Source organism: Salmo salar, chromosome 13 (genome assembly GCF_965601325.2).
Source record: "Salmo salar chromosome 13, fSalSal1, whole genome shotgun sequence".
NCBI lineage: Eukaryota > Metazoa > Chordata > Actinopteri > Salmoniformes > Salmonidae > Salmo > Salmo salar.
The window spans coordinates 60,564,667-60,588,147 of NC_138303.1; the positions used below are offsets into that span (position 1 = coordinate 60,564,667).

At 41.9% G+C, this 23,481-nt stretch overlaps 1 protein-coding gene across 4 annotated transcripts in view; it reads left to right on the plus strand.

The window, feature by feature from the left end:
- Nucleotides 1-23,481, plus strand: part of LOC106567509 (SH3 and PX domain-containing protein 2B) — a 92,571-nt gene that overhangs the window by 12,958 nt on the left and 56,132 nt on the right. For all 4 annotated transcript variants that reach the window (XM_014136822.3, XM_014136823.3, XM_014136824.3 and 1 more), the window contains exon 3: nt 12,596-12,671. In XM_014136822.3, coding sequence (XP_013992297.3) covers nt 12,596-12,671 — 76 coding nt within the window. The remainder of the gene's footprint in view (nt 1-12,595; nt 12,672-23,481) is intronic.

Consider the following 23,481-nt stretch of genomic DNA (forward strand, 5'->3'; position numbering starts at 1 on the left):
GCAAGGGTTGCTTTCCAAAGTGACATCAGGGATTGTAACATACTCTGTTTCACCGAAACATGGCTCTCTCGGGATATGCTGTCGGAGTCGCTACAGCCACGTGGATTCTTTGTATGTCTCGCCGACAGAAATAAACATCTCTCCGGGAAGAAGAAGGGCGGGGGTGTATGTTTCATGATTAACGACTCATGGTGTAATTGTAACAACATACAGGATCTCAAGTCCTTTTGTTCACCTGATGTAGAATTCCTCAAAATCAAATGCCGACCGTATTATGTCCCAAGAGAATTCTCCTTGGTTATTGTCACAGCCATGTATATCCCCCCTCAAGCCGATACTACGACGGCCCTCAAGGAACTTCACTGGACTTTATGCAAACTGGAAACCATATATCCTGAGGCTGCATTTATTGTAGCTAGGGATTTTAACAAAGGAAATTTGAGAACAAGGCTACCTAAATTCTATCAACATATTGACTGTGGTTCACGTGCTGGCAAAACTCTGGATCACTGCTACTTTTACTTCCGTGATGCATACAAGGCCCTTCTCCGCCCTCCTTTTGGCAAATCTGACCACGACTCCATTTGGCTCCTCTCTTTCTATAGGCTGAAACTCAAACAGGATGTACCCGTGTTAACTTCCCTGGGCTAGGTGGGACGCTTGCGTCCCACCCTAGTCAACAGCCAGTGGAATCGTGTGGCGCGAAATACAAATACCTCAAATGCTATAACTTCAATTTCTCAAATATATGACTATTTTACACCATTTTAAGGACAAGACTCTCATTAATCTAACCACATTGTCCGATTTCAAAAAGGCTTTACAGCGAAAGCAAAACATTAGATTATGTTAGGAGAGTACCCTGCCAAAAATAATCACACAGCCATTTTCAAAGCAAGCATATATGTCACAAAAATCAAAACCACAGCTAAATGCAGCACTAACCTTTGATGATCTTCATCAGATGACACTCCTAGGACATTATGTTATACAATACATGCATGTTTTGTTCAATCAAGTTCATATTTATATCAAAAACCAGCTTGCAGTATTTTCACGGCCGGATAAAAAACGTACCCGATTTAATCTGGTTACTACTCCTGCCCAGAAACTAGAATATGCATATAATTAGTACATTTGGATAGAAAACACTCTAAAGCTTCTAAAACTGTTTGAATGGTGTCTGTGAGTATAACAGAACTCATATGGCAGGCCAAAACCTGAGAAGATTCCATACAGGAAGTGCCCTGTCTGACAATTTGTTGTTCTTCTGTTGTATCTCTATCGACATTACAGCATCTGTGCTGTAACGTGACACTTTCTAAGGCTTCCATTGGCTCTCTAAAGCCGCCAGAAAGTGGAATGGGGAAAAATAGCATACAAATTGATTTTAAACAGCATTTGACATGCTTCTAAGTACGGTAATGGAATATTTTGAATTTTTTTGTCCCAAAATGTGCTCGCCCTTCGGATAGTGACCTGAACGTACAAACAAAACGGAGGTATTTGGATATAACTGGATTATTTGGAACCAAAACAACATTTGTTGTTGAAGTAGAAATCCTGGGAGTGCATTCTGACGAAGAACAGCAAAGGTAATCCAATTTTTCTAATAGTAATTCTGAGTTTAGGTTGTCCCAAACTTGGTGGGTGTCAAATTAGCTAGCCGTGATGGCCGAGCTATCTACTCAGAATATTGCAAAATGTGCTTTCGCCGAAAAGCTATTTTTAAATCGGACATAGCGATTGCATAAAGGAGTTCTGTATCTATAATTCTTAAAATAATTGTTATGTATTTTGTGAACGTTTATCGTGAGTAATTTAGTAAATTCACCGGAAGTTTTCGGTGGGTATGCTAGTTCTGAACATCACATGCTAATGTAAAAAGCTGGTTTTTGATATAAATATGAACTTGATTGAACAAAACATGCATGTATTGTATAACTTAACCTCTATGGGCTAGGTGGGACGCTAGCGTCCCCCCCGTGGTGCACTCCATCAACAGCAGGTGCATTTCAAGAGCGGCAAATTTGAATCCAAATAAATGTCAAAATTCAAATTTTTCAAACATACAACTATTTTACACCCTTTGAAAGATAAACATCTCCTTAATCTAACCACGTTTTACGATTTCAAAAAGGTTTTACGGCGAAAGCATAAATTTAGAGTATGTTAGGACAGTACATTTACAAGAGTTGTGTGTAATGTTTTGTCAATTCAAAGACAGGGTCACCAAAACCATAAAACCAGCTAAAATGATGCACTAACCTTTTACAATCTCCATCAGATGACACTCCTAGGACATTATGTTAGACAATGCATGCATTTTTAGTTCTATCAAGTTCATATTTATATCCAAAAACAGCGTTTTACTATGGCATTGATGTTGAGGAAATCGTTTCCCTCCAATAACCGGCAGTCAAGTCAGCACCACAAATTAAATAATTAAAATTAGAAAACATTGGTAAAATATTATATTGTCATTTAAAGAATTATAGATTTACATCTCTTGAACGCAATCAACTTGCCAGATTTAAAAATAACCTTACTGGGAAATCACACTTTGCAATAATCTGAGCACTGCGCCCAGAAAAATACGCGTTGCGATTCAGACTAGACGTCATGTTGGGGAGATCTAAAATCGAAAATACTATGTAAATAATCCATTACCTTTGATTCTCTTCATCAGATGTCACTTCCAGGTATCACAGGTCCATAACGAATGTAGTTTTGTTAAAAAAAAGCTCATCATTTATGTCCAAAAATCTCCGTCTTGTTAGCACATGATCTAAGCCAGCCGGACTTCTCGTCATGAACGAGGGGAAAAAATATATTTACGTTCGTTCAAACATGTCAAACGTTGTATAGCATAAATCATTAGGGCCTTTTTTAACCAGAACATGAATAATATTCAAGGTGGACGAATGCATACTCTTTTATAACGTATTGGAACGAGGGTACCCAACATGAACTCGCGCGCCAGGTGTCTAATGGGCCATCATCGTTCCATGGCTCTTGTTCGGTCAGATCTCCCTCCAGAAGACTCAAAACACTTTGTAAAGGCTGGTGACATCTAGTGGAAGCAATAGGAAGTGCCAAAATATTCCTCAGCCCCTGTGTTTTTCAATGGGATAGGTTTAAAGGTAATACAACACATCAGGTATCCACTTCCTGTCAGAAAATGTCTCAGGGTTTTGCCTGCCAAATGAGTTCTGTTATACTCACAGACACCATTCAAACAGTTTTAGAAACTTTAGAGTGTTTTCTATCCATATATAATAAGTATATGCATATTCTAGTTACTGGGTAGGATTAGTAACCAGATTAAATCGGGTACATTTTTTTATCCAGCCGTGCAAATACTGCCCCCTAGCCCTAACAGGATAATGTCCTAGGAGTGTCATCTGATGAAGATCATCAAAGGTTAGTGCTGCATTTAGCTGTGGTTTGGGTTTATGTGACATATATGCTTGCTTGGAAAATGGCTGTGTGATTATTTGTGTCAATGTACTCTCCTAACATAATCTAATGTTTTGCTTTCGCTGTAAAGCCTTTTTGAAATCGGACAATGTGGTTAGATTAACGAGAGTCTTATCTTTAAAATGGTGTAAAATAGTTGATTGTTTGAGAAAATTTAATTGTGGTATTTTAGTTGGTTTTGTATTTCGCGCCGTGCGATGCCATTGGCTGTTGGCTAGGGGTTCCGCAGGCGGAACGGGGTTCCGCTAGCGGAACGTCTGTCCTCAACTGGTTAAACAGGCCAAACGTCAGTACAGAGACAAAGTGGAGTCGCAATTCAATGGCTCAGACACGTGACGTATTTTGCAGGTTCTACAGACAATCAAGGACTACAAAAAGAAAACCAGCCACGTCACGGACACAGACGTCTTACTTCCAGACAAAGTAAACACCTTCTTTGCCCGCTTTGAGGATAATACAGTGCCACCAACGCGGCCCGCTACCAAGGACTGTGGGCTCTCCTTCTCCGTGGCCGACGTGAGTAAGACATTTAAAAGTGTTAACCCTCGCAAGGCTGTCGGCACAGATGGCATCCCTAGCCGCGTCCTCAGAGCATGCGCAGACCAGCTGGCTGGTGTGTTTACGGACATTTTCAATCCCTCCCTATCCCAGTCTGCTGTCACCACATGCTTCAAGTTGGCCACCCTTATTGCTGTACCCAAGAAGGAAAAGGTAACTGAACTAAATGACTATCGCCCCGTAGCACTCACTTCTAGTCAAAGACCATATCACCTCCACCTTACCTGTCACCCTAGACCCACTTCAATTTGCTTACCACCCCAATAGGTCCACAGACGAAGCAATGGCCATAACACTGCACAATGCCCTATCCCATCTGGACGAGAGGAATACCTATGTAAGAATGCTGTTCAGTGACTATAGCTCAGCATTCAACCCCATAGTACCCTCCAAGTTCATCATTAAGCTAGAGGCTCTGAGTCTCAACCCCGCCCTGTGCATTTGGGTCCTGGACTTCCTGACAGGCTGCCCGCAGGTGGTGAAGGTAGGAAACAACATCTCCACTTTGCTGATTCTCAAAACTGGGGCCCCACAAGGGTACATGCTCAGCCCCCTCCTGTACTCCCTGTTCACCCATGACTGCGTGGCACGCCTCCAACTCAATCATCAAGTTTGTAGACGACACAACAGTAGTAGGCTTGATTACCAACAACGATGAGACAGCTTACAAGGAGGAGGTGAGTGCACTCTTGAGTGTGGTGTCAGCAAAACAACCTCTCACTCAAAGTCAACAAAACAAAGGAGATGATCGTGGACTTCAGGAAACAGCAGAGGGAGCACCCCCTATCCACATCGACGGGACAGCGGTGGAGAAGGTGGAAAGTTTTAAGTTCCTCGGCGTACACATCACGGACAAACTGAAATGGTCCACCCACACAGGCAGTGTGATGAAGCAGACGCAACAGTGCCTCTTCAACGTCACCTAAAACCCTCACAAACTTTAACAGATGCACAGGTAATTCGCCGGGGGCAAACTACCTTCCCTCCAGGACACCTACAGCACCCGATGTTACAGGAAGGCCAAAAAGAGCATAAAGGACAACAACCACCCGAGCCACTACTTGTTCACCCCGCTACCATCCAGAAGGTGAGGTCAGTACAGGTGCATCAAAAGCTGGGACCGAGAGACTGAAAAACAGCTTCTATCTGAAGGCCATCAGACTGTTAAACAGCCATCACTAACACAGAGAGGCTGCTGCCTACATACAGGCTTGAAATCATTTGCCACTTTCATAAATGCTACATTTAACATAAACTGCTAAATGACTTAAATGTAATGTAAATGTATAAATGGATCACTAGTCATTTTAATAATGCCACTTTAATAATGTCTACATATTTTGCATTACTCATCTCATATGTATATGCAGTTGAAGTCGGAAGTTTACATACACCGAGAGGTGAACTTACTTTGGTGCGAAAAGTGCAAATCAATCCCAGAACAACAGCAAAAGGACCTTGTGAAGATGCTGGAGGAAACGGGTACAAAAGTATCTATATCCACAGTAAAACGAGTCCTATATCGACATAACCTGAAAGCCGCTCAGCAAGGAAGAAGCCACTGCTCCAAAACCGACATAAAAAAGCCAGACTACGGTTTGCAACTGCACATAGGAACAAAGATCCTACTTTTTGGAGAAATGTCCTCTGGTCTGATGAAACAAAAATAGAACTGTTTGGCCATAATGAACAGCGTTATGTTTGGAGGAAAAAGGGGGAGGCTTGCAAGCCGAAGAACATCATCCCAACCGTGAAGCACGGGGGTGGCAGCATCATGTGTCGTTGCTTTGCTGCAGGAGGGACTGGTGCACTTCACAAAATAGATGGCATCATGAGGTAGGAAAATGATGTGGATATATTGAAGCAACATCTCAAGACATTTACATTTACGTCATTTAGCAGACACTCTTATCCAGAGCGACTTACAAATTGGTGCATTCACCTTATGATATCCAGTGGAACAACCACTTTACAATAGTACATCTATATCTTTTTTTGGGGGGGAGAAGGAAGACATCAGTCAGGAAGTTAAAGCTTGGTCGCAAATGGGTCTTCCAAATGGACATTGACCCCAAGCATACTTCCAAGGTTGTGGCAAAAGGGCTTAAGGACAACAAAGTCAAGGTATTGGAGTGGCCATCACAAAGCCCTGATCTCAATCCCATAGAAAATGTGTGGGCAGAACTGAAAAAGTGTTTTCGAGTAAGGAGGCCTACAAACCTGACTCGGTTACACCAGCTCTTGTCAGGAGGAATGGGCCAAAATTCACCCAACTTATTGTGGGAAGCTTGTGGAAGGCTACCCAAATGTTTGACCCAAGTTAAACAATTGAATTTGCAATACACTCAATTGGTATTTGGTAGCATGTAAACTTCTGACCCACTAGGAATGTGATGAAAGACTAAAAAGAAGAAAGATTAAATCATTCTCTCTACTATTATTATGACATTTCACATTCTTAAAATAAAGTGGTGATCCTAACTGACCTATGACAGGGAATTTCTACTAGGATTAAATGTCAGGAATTGTGAAAAACGGAGTTTCAGCGTATTTGGCTAAGGTGTATGTAAACTTCTGACTTCAACTGTACTGTATTTTATACCATCTATTGCATCTTGCCTATGCCGCTCTGTCATTGCTCATCCATATATTTCTGTGTATATATTCTTATTCCATTCCTTTACTTAGATTTGTGTGCATTAGGTAGTTGTTATGGAACTGTTAGATTACATGTTAGATATTGCTGCACTGTCAGAACTAGAAGCACACGCAACTCACTACACTCTCAACATCTGATAACCATGTGTATGTGACCAATAATATTGGATTTGATAGTATCGATTCATGTATATAAAAAAATACACAACATTTGGAGTTGAGGTTTTCATCTGACAGCGACAATATAATATCAATCTAGCTGAATAACTGAAGTGATTTGGTAAAGTGTAACAGAGTAAAAAGTAAGTTATTTCCTTTAGAAATTGCTTGAGTAAGAATGCAAGTACAGCCCACAGACAGTAACTAGAAAAGTACTAATTCATCAGTGGACTTAAGTACATGGAATGCGTTACAACCCACCTCTGCCCGCGGGCCGCCAGTTAGGCAATCCTGCAATAGGGTATTCTATTCTTCTTGACGTAGAAATTGTGGTCCATTACTTCATTTTGTATGCATGTATTCATGTTTGATGACAATTATTATTTATAATATTATAAATTGTGGTATTTTGTCTATTTCAGTGAAACTGATCTATCATCCATAGACAGACTAAACCTTGAGGAATTTTTACTTCAGCAGGACAAATGAGATGGGAGTGGTATCTTTGCTTTGCTCCACTTTTTCCCCCAAGCTAGCTTACTGGTGTCTCCTGCCTTTGTTTATGATTGTTGGAAGTGGTTTCTAGTGTTCGTCCAGCCGTCACTATGCCAGACTTGAAATGTGAGAGTAGTTTGCTGCTCAGTTCTTTCCCTTTTGAATTTTATTTTCTCCCTTTAAAAAAAATCTGCAGTTTGGAAACCATGTGGTGAGCCAGCACATTGCTTACAGGGCTGACCGATGCAGCGGCAGGAAATGCATGTCTAAACCAAGTCTCCTTGCCTCCTTGTCTGTTGATGTTTCTCAACAGCTAGGGGGGAGTGTTTTCAACAACCGTTATTGAAAACACATGATGTCGGTCTTTTCAGTATGATTCACTCCTTTTAAACAAAAAAATTTCCCGAACCCTTGCAAGGCACAAAAAAGTTTGATAATGAGAGTGAGTTTGGTGTTTCCTGTGGTTGTCAAAGACAACTTCGTTTTTTTTTTTTTTACATATTCCCATCGGAAGAACAACATTGGTTGGGGAGATGGATGCATCCCTTTATGATCTTGATTGAAGGAAGCCTTGTGGCGCCAGTCTTCTCTGATCAGCTAAAGGCTGATGACATCAACTTCTCTGCTATGCTTCTCTGACATCTTCTGGGTCTCTTGTGTCCTCCCTCCCTGCTCAGCATTAGTATGTGTCACACTAAAGTAGCCGTCTCAATGAGAGATATAGTCCACCTCAGAGTTTTAACATGAAGATATGAGTGATGGAGGGGTGGTGTGTGGGGAGGGGTAGAGTGAGTGAGAGGGAGATTGTAGTCTACTGTTGAGCCGGTTTAAAATTCTAGAAAGAGATGTGGTTGTCAGAGGAGGCCTTGAACACACTCATTCATGTCCCACTCATTCATGTCCCACTCTCAGATGAAGAGCAGAAGGCTATGATGAGACTGAGTGATGTCACAGAGGAGGATAATGAACCAGACGAATGATAGCCGGCCGCCGCAAATGAACTTACTCTCTGACCAAACAAGAATGTTCTGTCCAATTAGTACATGTATTTGAAGTTGGACAGTTAGGCTTGTATTCTGTTAGGTATAGTAATATAACCCACAAAGGAATGCCTGTTATACTCCCCTGGCTGTGATGTCATACCTCCCAGCATACATCACACCTGGGGCCACATTCGCTGTGGTATCCTTGTTTACTCCTTAACAGTCATTAACTGCCCTCTTTTTCATCAGAATTAGTTAGTTTGCCCTCAAAGTTAGTTCTCGTGTTGTTATCATTACACATGGTAATGTAGGCATTTATACATTCATTCAGAGTAAAAAATATCGAACTTAGTTTTTCTCAATTCATCAATCTGCACCGTATTCCGTAAAGTATGTAGTACTGTTTTGTTTTGACTGAAATGAACAGTACCAATGCCAAGAAAACTCCCCTTGTCAAATGAAGTCAGTCTTTACCATTGTGTTGCTTGAACCCTTAAACCTATCCTCAAGTCATTCATGTGAGTGACATGTACATGATGTAACTGGCTGCAGCAGCAGAAACTACAATATACAGACCCCTTTTTCCACATTTTGTTACGTTAGTTTTATTCTAAAATGGAATAAAAATATATATACATATCACCAATCGACACATAATACCCCATAATGACAAAGAGAAAACAAGTTTACGATTTCTGCACATTTATAAAAAATAAATAAAAATGAAATACCTTATTTACATAAGTATTCAGACCCTTTTCTATGAGATTCGGTGCATCCTGTTTCCACTGAACATCTTGAGATGTTTCTACAATTTGATTGGAGTCCACCTGTGGTAAATTCAATTTATTGGACATGATTTGGAAAGGCACACACCTATCTATATAAGGTCCCACAGTTGACAGTGCATATCAGAGCAAAAACCAAGCCATGAGGTCAAAGGAATTGTCCGTAGAGCTCCGAGACAGGATTTTGTCAAGGCACAGATCTGGGGAAGGGTACCAAAGTAGAGATATCCTTGATGAAAACCTATTCAAGACCTCAGACTGGAGCGACGGTTCACCTTCCAACTGGACAACGACCCTAAGCACACAGCCAAGACAATGCAGGAGTGGCTTCAGGACAAGTCTCAATGTCCTTGAGTGGCCCAGCCAGAGCCCGGACTTGAACCCGATCAAACATCTCTGGAGAGACCTGAAAATAGCTGTGCAGCGACGCTCCCCATCCAACCTGACAGAGCTTGAGAGGATCTGCAGAGAAGAATGGGAGAAACTCCCCAAATACAGGTGTGCCAAGCTTGTAGTGTCATACCCAAGAAGACTGTAATCACTGCCAAAGGTGCTTCAACAAAGTGCTGAGTAAAGGGTCTGAATACTTATGTGAATGTGATATTTCAAACCTGTTTTTGCTTTGTCATTATGAGCTATTTTGTGTGGAACGGGGGGGGGGGGGGGGAATTGAATCCATTTTAGAATAAGGCTGTAATGTAACAATGTGGAAAAGGTCAAGGGGTCTAAATACTTTCCGAATGCACTGTATTCCCTTCAGTCAGATGTTTTTTCTCATCTGAGACAGCAGATCTGATTACAGGCCACAGACAGGGTGTTGGAGTGATGGTAAAGAGAGACAGTCAGTCAGGGTGTGGCTCCCCGCTAGACGCATGGGAACAATTACAGCGTGTGGGGTATTATTTTCTCTCTCCCTCTCTCTCTAAGGAGGATCTGTGAAAATGAGGCATCTGCCTCTTTCGCCAGACAGATAGTCGTCATGTGTAGTCACTCAGAAGTATTTTTCCTCTGTTTTCTCTTTGTTCCACAGAGGAAGGTGTGCTGTGGTTGGAAGTAGGATTTACCAAGCGCTTCCTTAATTGCCATTTACAGGACTGGTATTCTTGGCTTCTTGCTGATCTTGTCTTTTTCTCCTGTTTCTGCACCAGTCAGTTTTTCTCATACTGTAGCTTTTGTTGGGTCTCATTAGTAGAAACAGCTCTGTACATTTTCATTTCATGGGGTGGGTATTATTGGATCTATCTATCGGGATATGGAGCTGAATGATTTAGTTAAAACTAAATTAAGATGTACATTACATAGGGATTTTTATTTGAAGAGCTTTAATAGATGATTAACTTAATAAACATGTTTAAATCTTGTTTATTGGGAAATATATAGCACATGGTGTGATTGAATAGTCCTTGGAATATTAGGTGGAGCATTAGTTTCTGGAGAGATAAAGGGTTGCAGATTATAGGAAAGCAGACAGGAGAATTATGGATATTGAACTGGGAGGTGCAGGAAGTAACAAGGTTGACAGTAAAATAGGAGTATATGACTTCCAAGCAGGTAGGGTTTAATATGATGGTGAAGTGGATAGTCATTAATGTAATTAGTTTGGTCAGCAGGCTGTTGATTAACCGTGGTTGCAATAATGAGAGGAAGATGGGCACAAGGGAGGTGTGGATATAACATTACAGTACTTTAAGATAAGATCAGTGACAATAATTAACAAGGTATAGAAGGTGCTTTTTACTCTGCGAATGAAGTGTTCTTTACCTCCTTGATATCCATCATATGTCTTTGCCAAACATCCCTTTGGATCCACAGCATTGGAGCACAACCATAACCTTTCTCTCACCTCAAACCTCTTGACTGCTCACTCTTCTCTGTTTGCTTTGGCTTCACCCACCAACAGACTTATGGTTTCTTTCACTGACAGCCATTTGCAGTGTGACTATCGCTTTGCATTGAGTTAATTTATACAGCTGCGTGTAGACTGTGTATTCCCATAGGACAGGACACGGGGTCAAGAACTCTGCTGTTACTGGACCAAAACCATAGTGCTGACTGTCATAGCAACATTATAGCACGAGTCTTGCAAGGGATTACAAGGGATACCGAGAAAGCTTTACAGCTAACTTTACTGGCATTTCTCATTATTTTATGTTTTTTTTTCTCCCCAATTTCATGGTATCCAATTGGTTGTTAGTCTTGTCCCATCGCTGCAACTCCTGTACGGAATCGAGATAGGTGAAGGTCGAGAGCCGTGCGTCCTCCGAAACACAACTCAGCCAAGCCACACTGCTTCTTTACACAATGCCCGCTTAACCCAGATGCCAGCCGCACCAATGTGTCAGAGGAAACACCGTACACCTGACGGCTGTGTCAGCGTGCATTGCGCCCAGCCTGCCACAGGAGTTGTTAGTGGGACAAGAACATCCCTGTCGGCCAAACCCTCCCCTAACCCGGATGACGCTGGGCCAATTGTGCGTCGCCCCATGGGTCTCCCGGTCGTGGCCTGCTGCGACAGAGCCTGGACTCGAACCAGATCTCTAGTGGCACAGCTAGGCGAAAGTCCACTTAGACCACTGCACCACTCGGGAGGCCCCAACTTTACTGGCTTTTAATTTGTAGTAAGACCACTAGTAAGACAGGTTTGAGAGAAAAGGCCCCTTCTCTCTGCGAGGAGTCAAATACAGGCCCTTCTAAACAAGCCCATCTATAAATCCGAACTGTACTTTGGAGAAGACGCCACCAGTGTTTCCTATTGCATGGGCCTTGTGATATGATGGTCCAGTAGTAATTTTCCACCAGTGCAGGAAGTTGGATGCTCCAAACAGACAGTGTCAACATCACCAGCCCCACTAGCCATTCAGATCCCTGCTTGCTGCCCACATAAACCTAGTTGATTCTAACTCTGGTCTGTCTGTGTGTAGAAGATGTGAAACAGAAATATTGTATTTGTGAAGTCTGTCTATTCTCCAAAACAAAGTGAAGAAATCCCTCCACCTATTCTCCAAAACAAAGTGAAGAAATCCCTCCATCTATTCTCCAAAACAAAGTGAGGAAATCTCCCCCACTCATCTATTCTCCAAAACAAAGTGAAGAAATCCCTCCATCTATTCTCCAAAACAAAGTGAAGAAATCCCTCCATCTATTCTCCAAAACAAAGTGAAGAAATCCCCCCCCACCCCCCAGTTCTGACACTGACAATCCACTCTAGGCTCGTAAATTTAATGTAATAGGAAATGAACATTCCTCTTTAATCTAGGACCACTGTTGTTCTCTTTGACTCCAGGCCACGTAGCATATGTAGCCTAGCTACCCCATCGAGAAATACGATCTGCTGAGTGTATTTCTAATAATTGGCAAAGCCAGTCCTTTTAGGAATTGCTGAATTGTACAAAATGTACAAACCTCCCCCTGCAGTGATGTTGTTTTGTATGGTAGCATGTGTTTAACTCCCTGCGTTGTTGACACTGTTTTCAGATGGAGCTTCTGGATAAGTTCCCTGTGGAAGGAGGACAGAAAGACCCCAAGCGCAGAATCATCCCTTTTCTACCAGGTAAGAGTTAAAACACACTGCTACTGGCTGACACTCCCAGCTCATTTGATGCTGTAAGGATGGATGGATGGTAGGCCCCTTACTTGCCCTGGATGGTTGGAGCTGTCTGGCTAATGTTGGTGAGCAAGGAAAGGCAGGAAGCAGAAGATCCAGTGCAAGGTTTTTATTTTAAGGCTCTTGGAGCTGGTGCAGGTATTTATAAAATATACAAATCATCCAACAATATGCCAGGCTCAAAGTAAATAAATGGATCAAATAAAGCAAGTCAAATGAATTTAAACGACTGAAGATCAGTCTGACTAGCCCCTAGAGCTCAGAAAAACCCTAACTAACCCAAGCAGAGACTGGCTGCCATCTTCCTCCCCCATAAAGCTCTACACCTGAGCATTTAGAACCTGACAGAGACCAGGTGACAAGAAACACTTGTAATCGAATGCATTTTGTCAACCTAAGCCAATAAACACTTAGAAAAGTAACAACTCTACAGCTTAGATACTATAGCCTGTACGATACAGAAATATATAGAATACTTTTAAAGAGCTCGACTAGAGCGGAACCCCCCCCCAATTAGTAATGGAGTGTCTTCTTAATAAGCAGACCATGGTCACCTGCACACTTGGTGCCATACCCATCCGCATGCTACAAGACAGATCTCACACAAATGTTTGTAAGTACTGCTTTAGACTAGCAACATAACTAATATACGTTCTGATTTACTTATGTCTTCTATAATTTAGATTTAAGGTTAAGAAATGTAGACTAGATCAAACAGGTAACACACTCAACCAAAATGTATTGATTTGGTGATGTGCCCAAGCAATTATATCACCATGTGTACTGTGAAATGGGACTTGTAAGGAAGCAGAGAGTTCACTTTCTAACAGGTGCCATTATGCCTAAGCATCCAAATCAACAAAGCAGCAGAGTTAAGAGAATTAAGAAAGTACGAGCTGCAACATTGCACTCTGTGCAATACACCAATGGAATCCACACCCCTCATGAGCACACTATTTCCTTTACCAGACCACAGTTTTATTTTTGTCTATAAACTGATTAGCACAGTAAATTGCTACTCATTTTAGTTCCTCCAATACTGTCCATCAAACACTTTAAACACGAGGTGACAGATTGAATTAACACTTGGCGCACTTATTAGCAAATCTTGAAACAAAGCCTTTAGTGTCTCATGCGAGTAATCCATGTGAGGTTTAGGTGTGAAGGCCTCGCCTTGAAAGCCCTACCCTGCTGGCTTTGGTAAGGGGGTGTGTGTGGAGGGTAGCAAGGTACTAGGTGAGCTGCCGGTCTGGAACGCATTGAGGGATCGCACACAGGGCCAGGGACTTCAGGTGCTCAGCTGTGTTTATTTAATGAACTCTGAAAGTAGAGAGACAGAACGAGAGAGGATAACACCATAAGAGGGAACGACACAGACATTAAACTAAACTGTTTTAAAGTCACCATTGGCCACCAAGCGATTTCCTTCCTCTAAGGCAACTGAGTTAGGAAGAACGCCTGTATCTTTGTAGTGACTGGGTGTGTTGATACACTAGCCAAAGTACACTAAGGCACTGCATCGCAGTTGCTAGCTGTGCCACAAGCATGGCTCTCGACCTTTGCCTCTCCCGAGTCGGTACGGGAGTTGCAGCGATGAGACAAGACTGTAACTACCAATTGGATACCATGAAATTGGGGAGAAAAACGGGTTTTGGTACCCTTCCCCAGATCTGTGCTTCGACACAATCCTGTCTCAGAGCCCTATGGACAATTCCTTCGACCTCATGGCTTGGTTTTTGCTCTGACATGTACTGTCAACTGTGGGACCTTATATGGACAGGTGTGTGCCTTTCCAAATCAATTGAATTTACCACGGTTAGACTCCAATCAAGTTGTAGAAACATCTCATGGATGATCAATGGAAACAGGATGCGCCAGAGCTTATTTTCGAGTCTCATAGCAAAGGGTCTGAATACTTACGCAAATAAGGTGTTTTTTTATTTGTAATACATTAGCAAACATTTCTAAAAACCTGTTTTCGCTTTGTGATTATGGGGTATTGTGTGAAGATTGATGAGGATTTTTTTTTTTTTTAATCCATTTTAGAATAAGGCTGTAACGTAACAAAATGTGGAAAAAGTCAAGGTCTGAATACTTTCCTAATGCACTGTAGCTATGTAGAGAGGTAAGTAAAATAGCACAGTACCAGTGTGTAAAAGAGCAAATCAATTTATTGGGTTGTAGTGTCATGTGTTAACTGTGACCTGATCTTGTTGAAGGCCTAGATGGCAGTGGGCAGGAAGGATTTACATCATTTTGAGGTACATTTATTTTATTCTGACAAAGACAAATAGATCTTTAAACACACACAAACTACCTAGGTCATCATTCCTAAAAGTTTACTGACAATTCCATAATTTTAGCTAATTGATTGTGATCATTAAAGTCCACTGTATTTCTCGCTGTGAATGTCAGCCCTTACAAAAAAAATTAACTTAAAAAAAAAATCATGAAAAATTCACGTGAAAATTTTATCGGACACGTGACATCTTGTCGGACACGTGGCGTTTCACGTTCATTTCTCAAATTTTAACCCCTCGAATAAAAAAAACATAATAAAACTCATTTATTTTCACATGATTATTTTCACCACTTCCAGCTACATCTGTTCTCCCATCCAGGGACCGACCCTGTTTAGCTGCAGAGGCAAACCAGAACTGGTTTGCAGGGTGCTATGTTGCTGGAATGAATGTGCCAAAACTTCATTACTGGAATGAATGTGCCAAAAAGGCAGCAAACGCAAAAGGCCAGGGCAACATAAAAATATATTGGAAAAATAGCTGGAAAGAGGGAGGAGTTACTTAATTGTGTTTTATCTTTAAATATAATTTTTTCAGCATCCATTTAGAATTAATTTGCTTTTGCATTTAAAATGATTTCCTTGCAACATTGTTTTGCTGTCAATACTTTTTGGTTATGTTTTTCAATATTTTGTTTGCAATACAAATAATTGTTCTCAACTTTAGAAGTGTCGCTAGATATTAAAATGGCGCACAAGTAACTCACTAGAGGATTGCAACCTATAAATAACAATACTCTATTAAAAAGGTGTCGCGGCAATCCTTAATTTAAACATTTTAATATCTAGAGAAACTTCTAAAGTTGAGAACAATTATTTAGTATTGCAAATGAAATATTGAAATCAAAACATAATCCCAAAAGTATTGACAGCAAAACAATGTTGCAAGGAAATAATTTTAAATGCGAAAGCAAATTATTATTTTTTTTATGCTGAAAACATTATATTATAGCACTTCTGGTTTACCGGCACAGTTCTGGTAAAAAGCTGAGAGATGGGGCTGGAGAAAGGCAACCACTCAAATCCATAGACTACACTATGGCTGCAAGAACTGACCATCCATGATATAAATTTTAGTTTTAACCATGTTGTTAGGCTATACACTGTGTGGGTTTACTCCAATGTTAGTAAACAAGGCAAATGTTAAGTTCTCACAAGTGAAACTGCAAATTTGTTTCTCCACATGTGAACTTACAATTACACATCTGAAAGTGTGATTTTCACATGGTGAAACTGCATATCCGATTCTCACGTGAAAGTAAACGTGACAGCAAATTTCACATGTGAAGCTGCAATTCATGTGAGGTGAAAACGTGTTATTCTCCTCACATGTGAAAAGGTGGTGTTAGCATGTGAAATCTACATTAAATACATGTGAAAATATTGTTTGACATGTGGAATTTAAGATCAACATGTGAAAACAACCATTTCACAAATTGGACATCTTTTTTTGAGAGGGAGTGTCTGTGACGCACAGCTTGCAGAGTTAGTGTACACCTGTTGTTTTACGAAGCATGTGACATAACGTCTTGATTTTATTTGAGTGCTCCATGGTGAAGACCACCTTAGATCCGGTGCTGGCCACCAGATCCATGAGTATGCACACTTCACCATCTTACCCTAAGGGAAAAAACATGTTTTAGTTTTTAGTCTTATTTATTTGGATACACAAGTACATTGGTCATGGAGACATTCATTTTTATTTAAAGAGCACATAAAGAACATGTATCATACATATACACAATTTATCTTTACTGTCTTTACTAAGGAGCGTAGTTACATTCACATGTTAAGGGTACATTTATAGAGCAAATATTTCAAGAGTCCGAATAAGTATACAATTTGGATTAAGTCACACAAAAACAACAAACAAACAAAAAGCCCATAAATGACATAATAAGATCCATACAATATGACAGGAACTCTGACCAGACACCTTCATACCTATGCTGTCAATGTTGCAAGATTGATGTAATTCTCTCCATGTCTGCAAGTTCCCCGCATAGACCTAACCACATATCTTTTGAAGGTGCATGTTCATTTTTCCAGCATTTTGTTACACATTTCCTTGCTGCTGCTAAAAGATGATCTATCAATTTAAGTGGAGAGGATTTGGAGTGTATCCACAGGAACAATACCTATTTGTCCACACTGCCTCGAGACCCAAATGTTTTAAACACACACAGGGACTTCACATGTGCACACACACACACACACACACACACACACACACACACACACACACACACACACACACACACACACACACACACACGTGTGTCTAAGTAATCTCTCTAAATGAATTAACACAAACTTGTTAGCTAATTTGTTGTGTGGGACACAGCAGGAATGAAAAATACCATGGCTGGTGAAATAACCTAGTCAGTGAAACATTTAGGCTAGCTAGGAGCTTTTCTTCAAACTGCAAGCCTGTCACTCCCACAACACTAACATTGACCTATCTTGAACAAGTACAAAGTAGATGCAGGTAGTCTGATCGTTATAAAGTCTGGCTAACTAATGCAGTTGTGTACTTAGCTAGCTTACCTTAATTCTATTTGAAGATGATCTCTCAATGACGAGGTAATATAATTGGATTCCTCACTTTGTTGACCATCTTTGGGACCACTCATAAAATAATAATTGATTGCCAGTAATTCATAGTGTTAGCTAGCTAAATCAAACATTGCTATTTATATGAGAAGTCAGTATATATCAGCTTCAAAGATAATTGATGACTGAGAAAGCAGGAACTGGAAGACTGCATGTACTAGGCTACTATTGGATGACATGAGCCCAATCTGAATTCTCACCCCCTCAACGATTTAAAAGCAGTGGATTGGTGTAAGTATTGGTAGACATTTCATCTACACCTATCTAATACTATTACATATTTGAGGTGAATGAAGGCAAATGGAAAAGGCATAGCAAGAAATGGAATGCGGCTCGGTAAAGGACTAAAGATGACCAAAGCTGCCTCGCTTCCAACAAGTTTACGATGATATCGATTGCTTGCTACTTAAAATCTAAATAACCAGCCTGATTTCATTGATCCGTAGCATGTTATCTTGAGCGGGCCAAGTCAGCTGCAACACTCACAAGAGGAAGTTTGAGCTAGTGTTTCCGCATTGGATTGGTCGTGCTAGCTAACATGTCAACCTTGGAAATGAACCATTTCCCTGCAGTGTAAGCATTTCTCCTTCACCAAGATAATCCATGCACGGGACAGGTGTGGCATATCAAGAAGCTGATTAAACAGCATGATAATTACACAGGTGCACCTTGTGCTGGGGATAATAAAAGCCCACAAAATGTGCAGTTGTGTCACAACACAATGCCACAGATGTCTCAAGTTGAAGGAGCGTGTAATTGGCACGCTGACTGCCGGAATGTCCACCAAATCACATTTTATTTGTCACATACACATGGTTAGCAGATGTTAATGCAAGTGTAGCGAAATGCTTGTGCTTCTAGTTCCGATAATGCCGTAATATCCAACGAGTAATCTAACCTAACAATTTCACAACAATTACCTTATACACACAAGTGTAAAGGAATTAATAAGAATATGTACATAAAATATATGAATGAGTGATGGTATAGAACGGCATAGGCAAGATGCAGTAGATGGTATAGAGTACAGTATATACATTTGAGATGAGTAATGTAGGGTATGTAAATATATAAAAGTGGCATTGTTTAAAGTGGCTAGTGATACATTACATCAAGATGTAATAGATGGTATAGAGTACAGTATATACATATGAGATGAGTAATGTAGGGTATGTAAACATTATATGAAGTGGCATTGTTTAAAGTGGCTAGTGATACATTTATTACATCAATTTTTCCATTATTAAAGTGGCTGGAGTTGAGTCAGTATGTTGGCAGCAGCCACTCAATGTTAGTGATGGCTGTTTAACAGTCTGATGGCCTTGAGATGGAAGCTGTTTTTCAATCTCTCGGTCCCTGCTTTGATGCACCTGTACTGACCTCGCCTTCTGGATGATAGCGGGGTGAACAGGCAGTGGCTCGGGTGGTTGTTGTCCTTGATGATCTTTTTGGCCTTCCTGTGACATCGGGTGGTGTAGGTGTCCTGCAGGGCAGGAAGTTTTCCCCCGATGATGCGTTGTGCAGACCTCACTACCCTCTGGAGAGCCTTACGGTTATGGGCGGTTGCCGTACAAGGTGGTGATACAGCCCGACAGGATGCTCTTGATTGTGCATCTGTAAATGTTTGAGTGTTTTTGGTGACATGCTGAATTTCTTCAGCCTTCTGAGGTTGAAGAGGCGCTGCTGCGCCTTTTTCACCACGCTGTCTGTGTGGTTGGACCATTTCAGTTTGTCCGTGATGTGTACGCCAAGGAACTTAAAACTTCCTACCCACTCCACTACTGTCCCATCGATGTGGAAAGGGGGGTGCTCCTGCTGTTTCCTGAAGTCCACGATCATCTCCTTTGTTTTGTTGACGTTGAGTGTGAGGTTATTTTCCTGACACCACACTCCGAGGGCCCTCACCTCCTCCCTGTAGATCGTCTCGTCGTTGTTGGTAATCAAGCCTACCACTGTAGTGTCGTCTGCAAAGTTGATGATTGAGTTGGAGGCGTGCATGGCCACGCAGTTGTGGGTGAACAGGGGGTACAGGAGAGGGCTGAGAACGCACCCTTGTGGGGCCCTAGTGTTGAGGATCAGCGGGGTGGAGATGTTGTTGCCTACCCTCACCACCTGGGGGTGGCCCATCAGGAAGTCCAGGATCCAGTTGCACAGGGTGGGGTCAAGACCCAGGGTCTCGAGCTTGATGGCGAGTTTGGAGGGTACTATGGTGTTAAATACTGAACTGTAGTCGATGAACAGCATTCTCACATAGGTATTCCTCTTGTCCAGATGGGTTACGGCAGTGTGCAGTGCGATTGCGTTGTCTGTGGACCTATTGGGGCGGTAAGCAAATTGGAGTGGGTCTAGGGTGTCAGGTAGGGTGGAGGTGATATGGTCCTTGACTAGTCTCTCAAAGCACTTCATGATGACGAAGTGAATGCTACGTGGCGGTAGTCATTTAGCTCAGTTACCTTAGCTTTCTTGGGAGCAGGAACAATGGTGGCCCTCTTGATGCATGTGGGGACAGCAGACTGGGATAAGGATTGATTGAATATGTCCGTAAACACACCAGCCAGCTGGTCTGCGCATGCTCTGAGGACGTGGCTGGGGATGCCGTCTGGGCCTGCAGCCTTGCGAGGGTTGACACGTTTAAATGTTTTGCTCACGTCGGCTGCAGTGAAGGAGAGCCCGCAGGTTTTGGTAGCTGGCCGTGTCAGTGGCACTGTATTGTCCTCAAAGTGAGCAAAGAAGTTGTTTAGTCTGTCTGGGAGCAAGACTTCCTGGTCCGCGACGGGGCTGGTTTTCCTTTTATAGTCCGTGATTGACTGTAGACCCTGCCACATACCTCTCGTGTCTGAGCCGTTGAATTGCGACTCTACTTTGTCTCTATACTGACGCTTATCTTGTTTGATTGCCTTGCGGAGGGAATAGCTACACTGTTTGTATTCGGTCATGTTTCCGGTCACCTTGCCCTGATTAAAAGCAGTAGTTCTCGCTTTCAGTTTTGCGCGAATGCTGCTATCAATCCACGGTTTCTGGTTTGGGAATGTTTTAATAGACGCTGTGGGTACGACACTTGCTAATAAACCCGCTCACCGACTCAGCGTATTCGTCAATGTTGTTGTTTGCCGCAATGCAGAACATATCCCAGTCCACGTGATCGAAGCAATCTTGAAGCGTGGAATCCGATTGGTCGGACCAGCGTTGAACAGACCTGAGCGTGGGAGCTTCCTGTTTTAGTTTTCTGTCTATAGGCTGGAAGCAACACAATGGAGTCATGGTCAGTTTTTCCGAAAGGAGAGCGGGGGAGGGCCTTATATGCGTCGCAGAAGTTAGAATAGCAATGATCTAGGGTTTTGCCAGCCCTGGTAGCGCAATCGATATGCTGATAGAATTTAGGGAGCCTTGTTTTCAGATTAGCCTTGTTAAAATCCCCAGCTACAATAAATGCAGCCTCAGGATATGTGGTTTCCAGTTTACATAGAGTCAAATTAAGTTCGTTCAGGGCCATCGATGTGTCTGCTTGGGGGGGATATATGTGGCTGTGATTATAATCGAAGAGAATTCTCTAGGTAGATAATGTGGTCGGTATTTGATTGTGAGGAATTCTAAGTCAGGTGAACAGAAGGACTTGAGTTCCTGTATGTTGTTATGATCACACCACGTCTCGTTAATCATAAGGCATACACCCCTGCCCTTCTTCTTACCAGAAAGATGCTTGTTTCTGTCGGCGCGATGCGTGAAGAAACCAGCTGGCTGTACCGACTCCGATAGTGTGTTTGAGTGAGCCATGTTTCCGTGAAACAAAGAACGTTACAGTCTCTGATGTCTCTCTGGAAGGCTACCCTTGCACGGATTTCGTCTGCCTTGTTGTCAAGAGACTGGACATTGTTGAGTAGTATGCTCGGGAGCGGTGCGCGATGTGCCCGTCTACGAAGCCTGAGCTGTTGCCAGATAATTCATGTTAAATTCTCTACCATAAGCCGCATCCAACATAGTTTTAGAGAACTTAGTGGTATGTCCAACCGGCCTCACAACCACATGTAACCACGCCAGCCCAGGACCTCCACATCCAGCTTCTTCACTTGCGGGTTGGTTTGAGACCAGCCACCCGGACAGCTGATGAAACTGGGTTTGCACAACTGAAGAATTTCTGCACAAACTATCAGAAACAACACGAGGGAAGCTCATTTGCATGCTCGTCGTCCTCTCCAGGGTCTTGACCTGACTGCAGTCCAGCGTTATAAGCAACTTCAGTGGGCAAATGCTCACATTCGATGGCCACTGGCACACTGGAGAAGTGTGCATCACAGATGACTCCCAGTTTCAACTGTACTGGGCAAATGGAATGTAAGGCATTGTGTGGGCGAGCAGTTCGTTGACGTTGTGAACGGAGTGCCCCATGGTGGCAGGTATGGTATGGGCAGGCATAAGCTACGGACAGTGAACAGAATTGCATTTTATCAATGGCAATTTGAATGCACAGAGATACTATAACGAGATCCTGAGGCCCATTGTCGTGCCATTCATCTGCCGCCATCACCTCATGTTTCATCATGATAATAATGCACGGCCCCATGTCTCAAGGATCTGTACACAATTCCTGGAAGCTGAAAATGTCCCAGTTCTTCATTGGCCTGCATGCTCACCAGACAGGTCACCCATTGAGCATGTTTGGGATGCTCTGGATCAACTTGTATGACAGCATGTTCCAGTTCCCGCCAATATCCAGCAACTTCGCACAGCCATTGAAGAGTGGGACAACATTCCACAATCAACAGCCTGATGAACTCTGTGAAGGAGATGTGTCGCACTACATTAGGCAAATGGTGGTCACGCCAGACACTGACTGGTTTTCTGAATCACTCCCCTACTTTTTTTGTTTGTTGTTGTTTTCTAAAGGCATCTGTGACCAGATGCATGTCTGCGACCAGATGCATATCTGCATTACCAGTGATGTGAAATCTATAGGGCGTAATGAATTTATTTAAATGACTGATTTCCATATATGAATTGTAAGTCAGAAAAATCTTTGAAATTGTTGCATTTATATTATTGTTCAGTGTACATTAATAAACGGTTAAGTAGGGTTCCCCAACTGGCATCCTACGGGTTGAATTTGGCCCCCCAAGTGCTGAGCAAAACAATTATTTTTAGTTGTTGGACATAAGACTAATAACACCAGCATGATTTTAATTTAGGAAATCTGTTACAAAGTATACCCACACATATCTACAGTATGTGACTGTATACAAATGTAAGCAAGGTTTGAAATAGTTTGTCAAATATATCAGTTTGGGCTTCTTGTGTGTGGTCAATTTGCAGTCTACAAATTATATGTAATTGCAGTGCTGTCGGAAAATATTCTGACCGCTTGACTTTTTCCAAATATTGTTACATTAAAGCCTTATTCTAAAATGAATTAAATAAATATATTTCCTCAGCAATCTACACACAATATCCCATAATGACAAAGCGAAAACTAGTTTTTGGACATTTTTGCAAATGTATTTAAAAACTAAAAGATCCGGCCCCTTCACCATCCGCTCAAGAACATATCTGCCTGTGGCTGAATCTAGTTGATTCCTGTTTTAAAGTATCCAAAAATAATCCAAAACTAAAATGTAGAATTTCTTATTTTTCCCCAACAATGAACAGTGCCGATATTGGAATGGTTATCGTATGCCGCATCACGTCAACATCTAAGGCCTGCTGTTTTGAGTTGTTGGTCTCCCTTGAATGAAATGTCATTGAAGTGAGCAGCTCAAAATTATTTCAGGTGGTTCCCATTTGAACTCCTATGTCTAAATCCTCCCTTCTCCGCCCACTCGTCTTTCAGAACGAGACCGGAAAGACATTCTG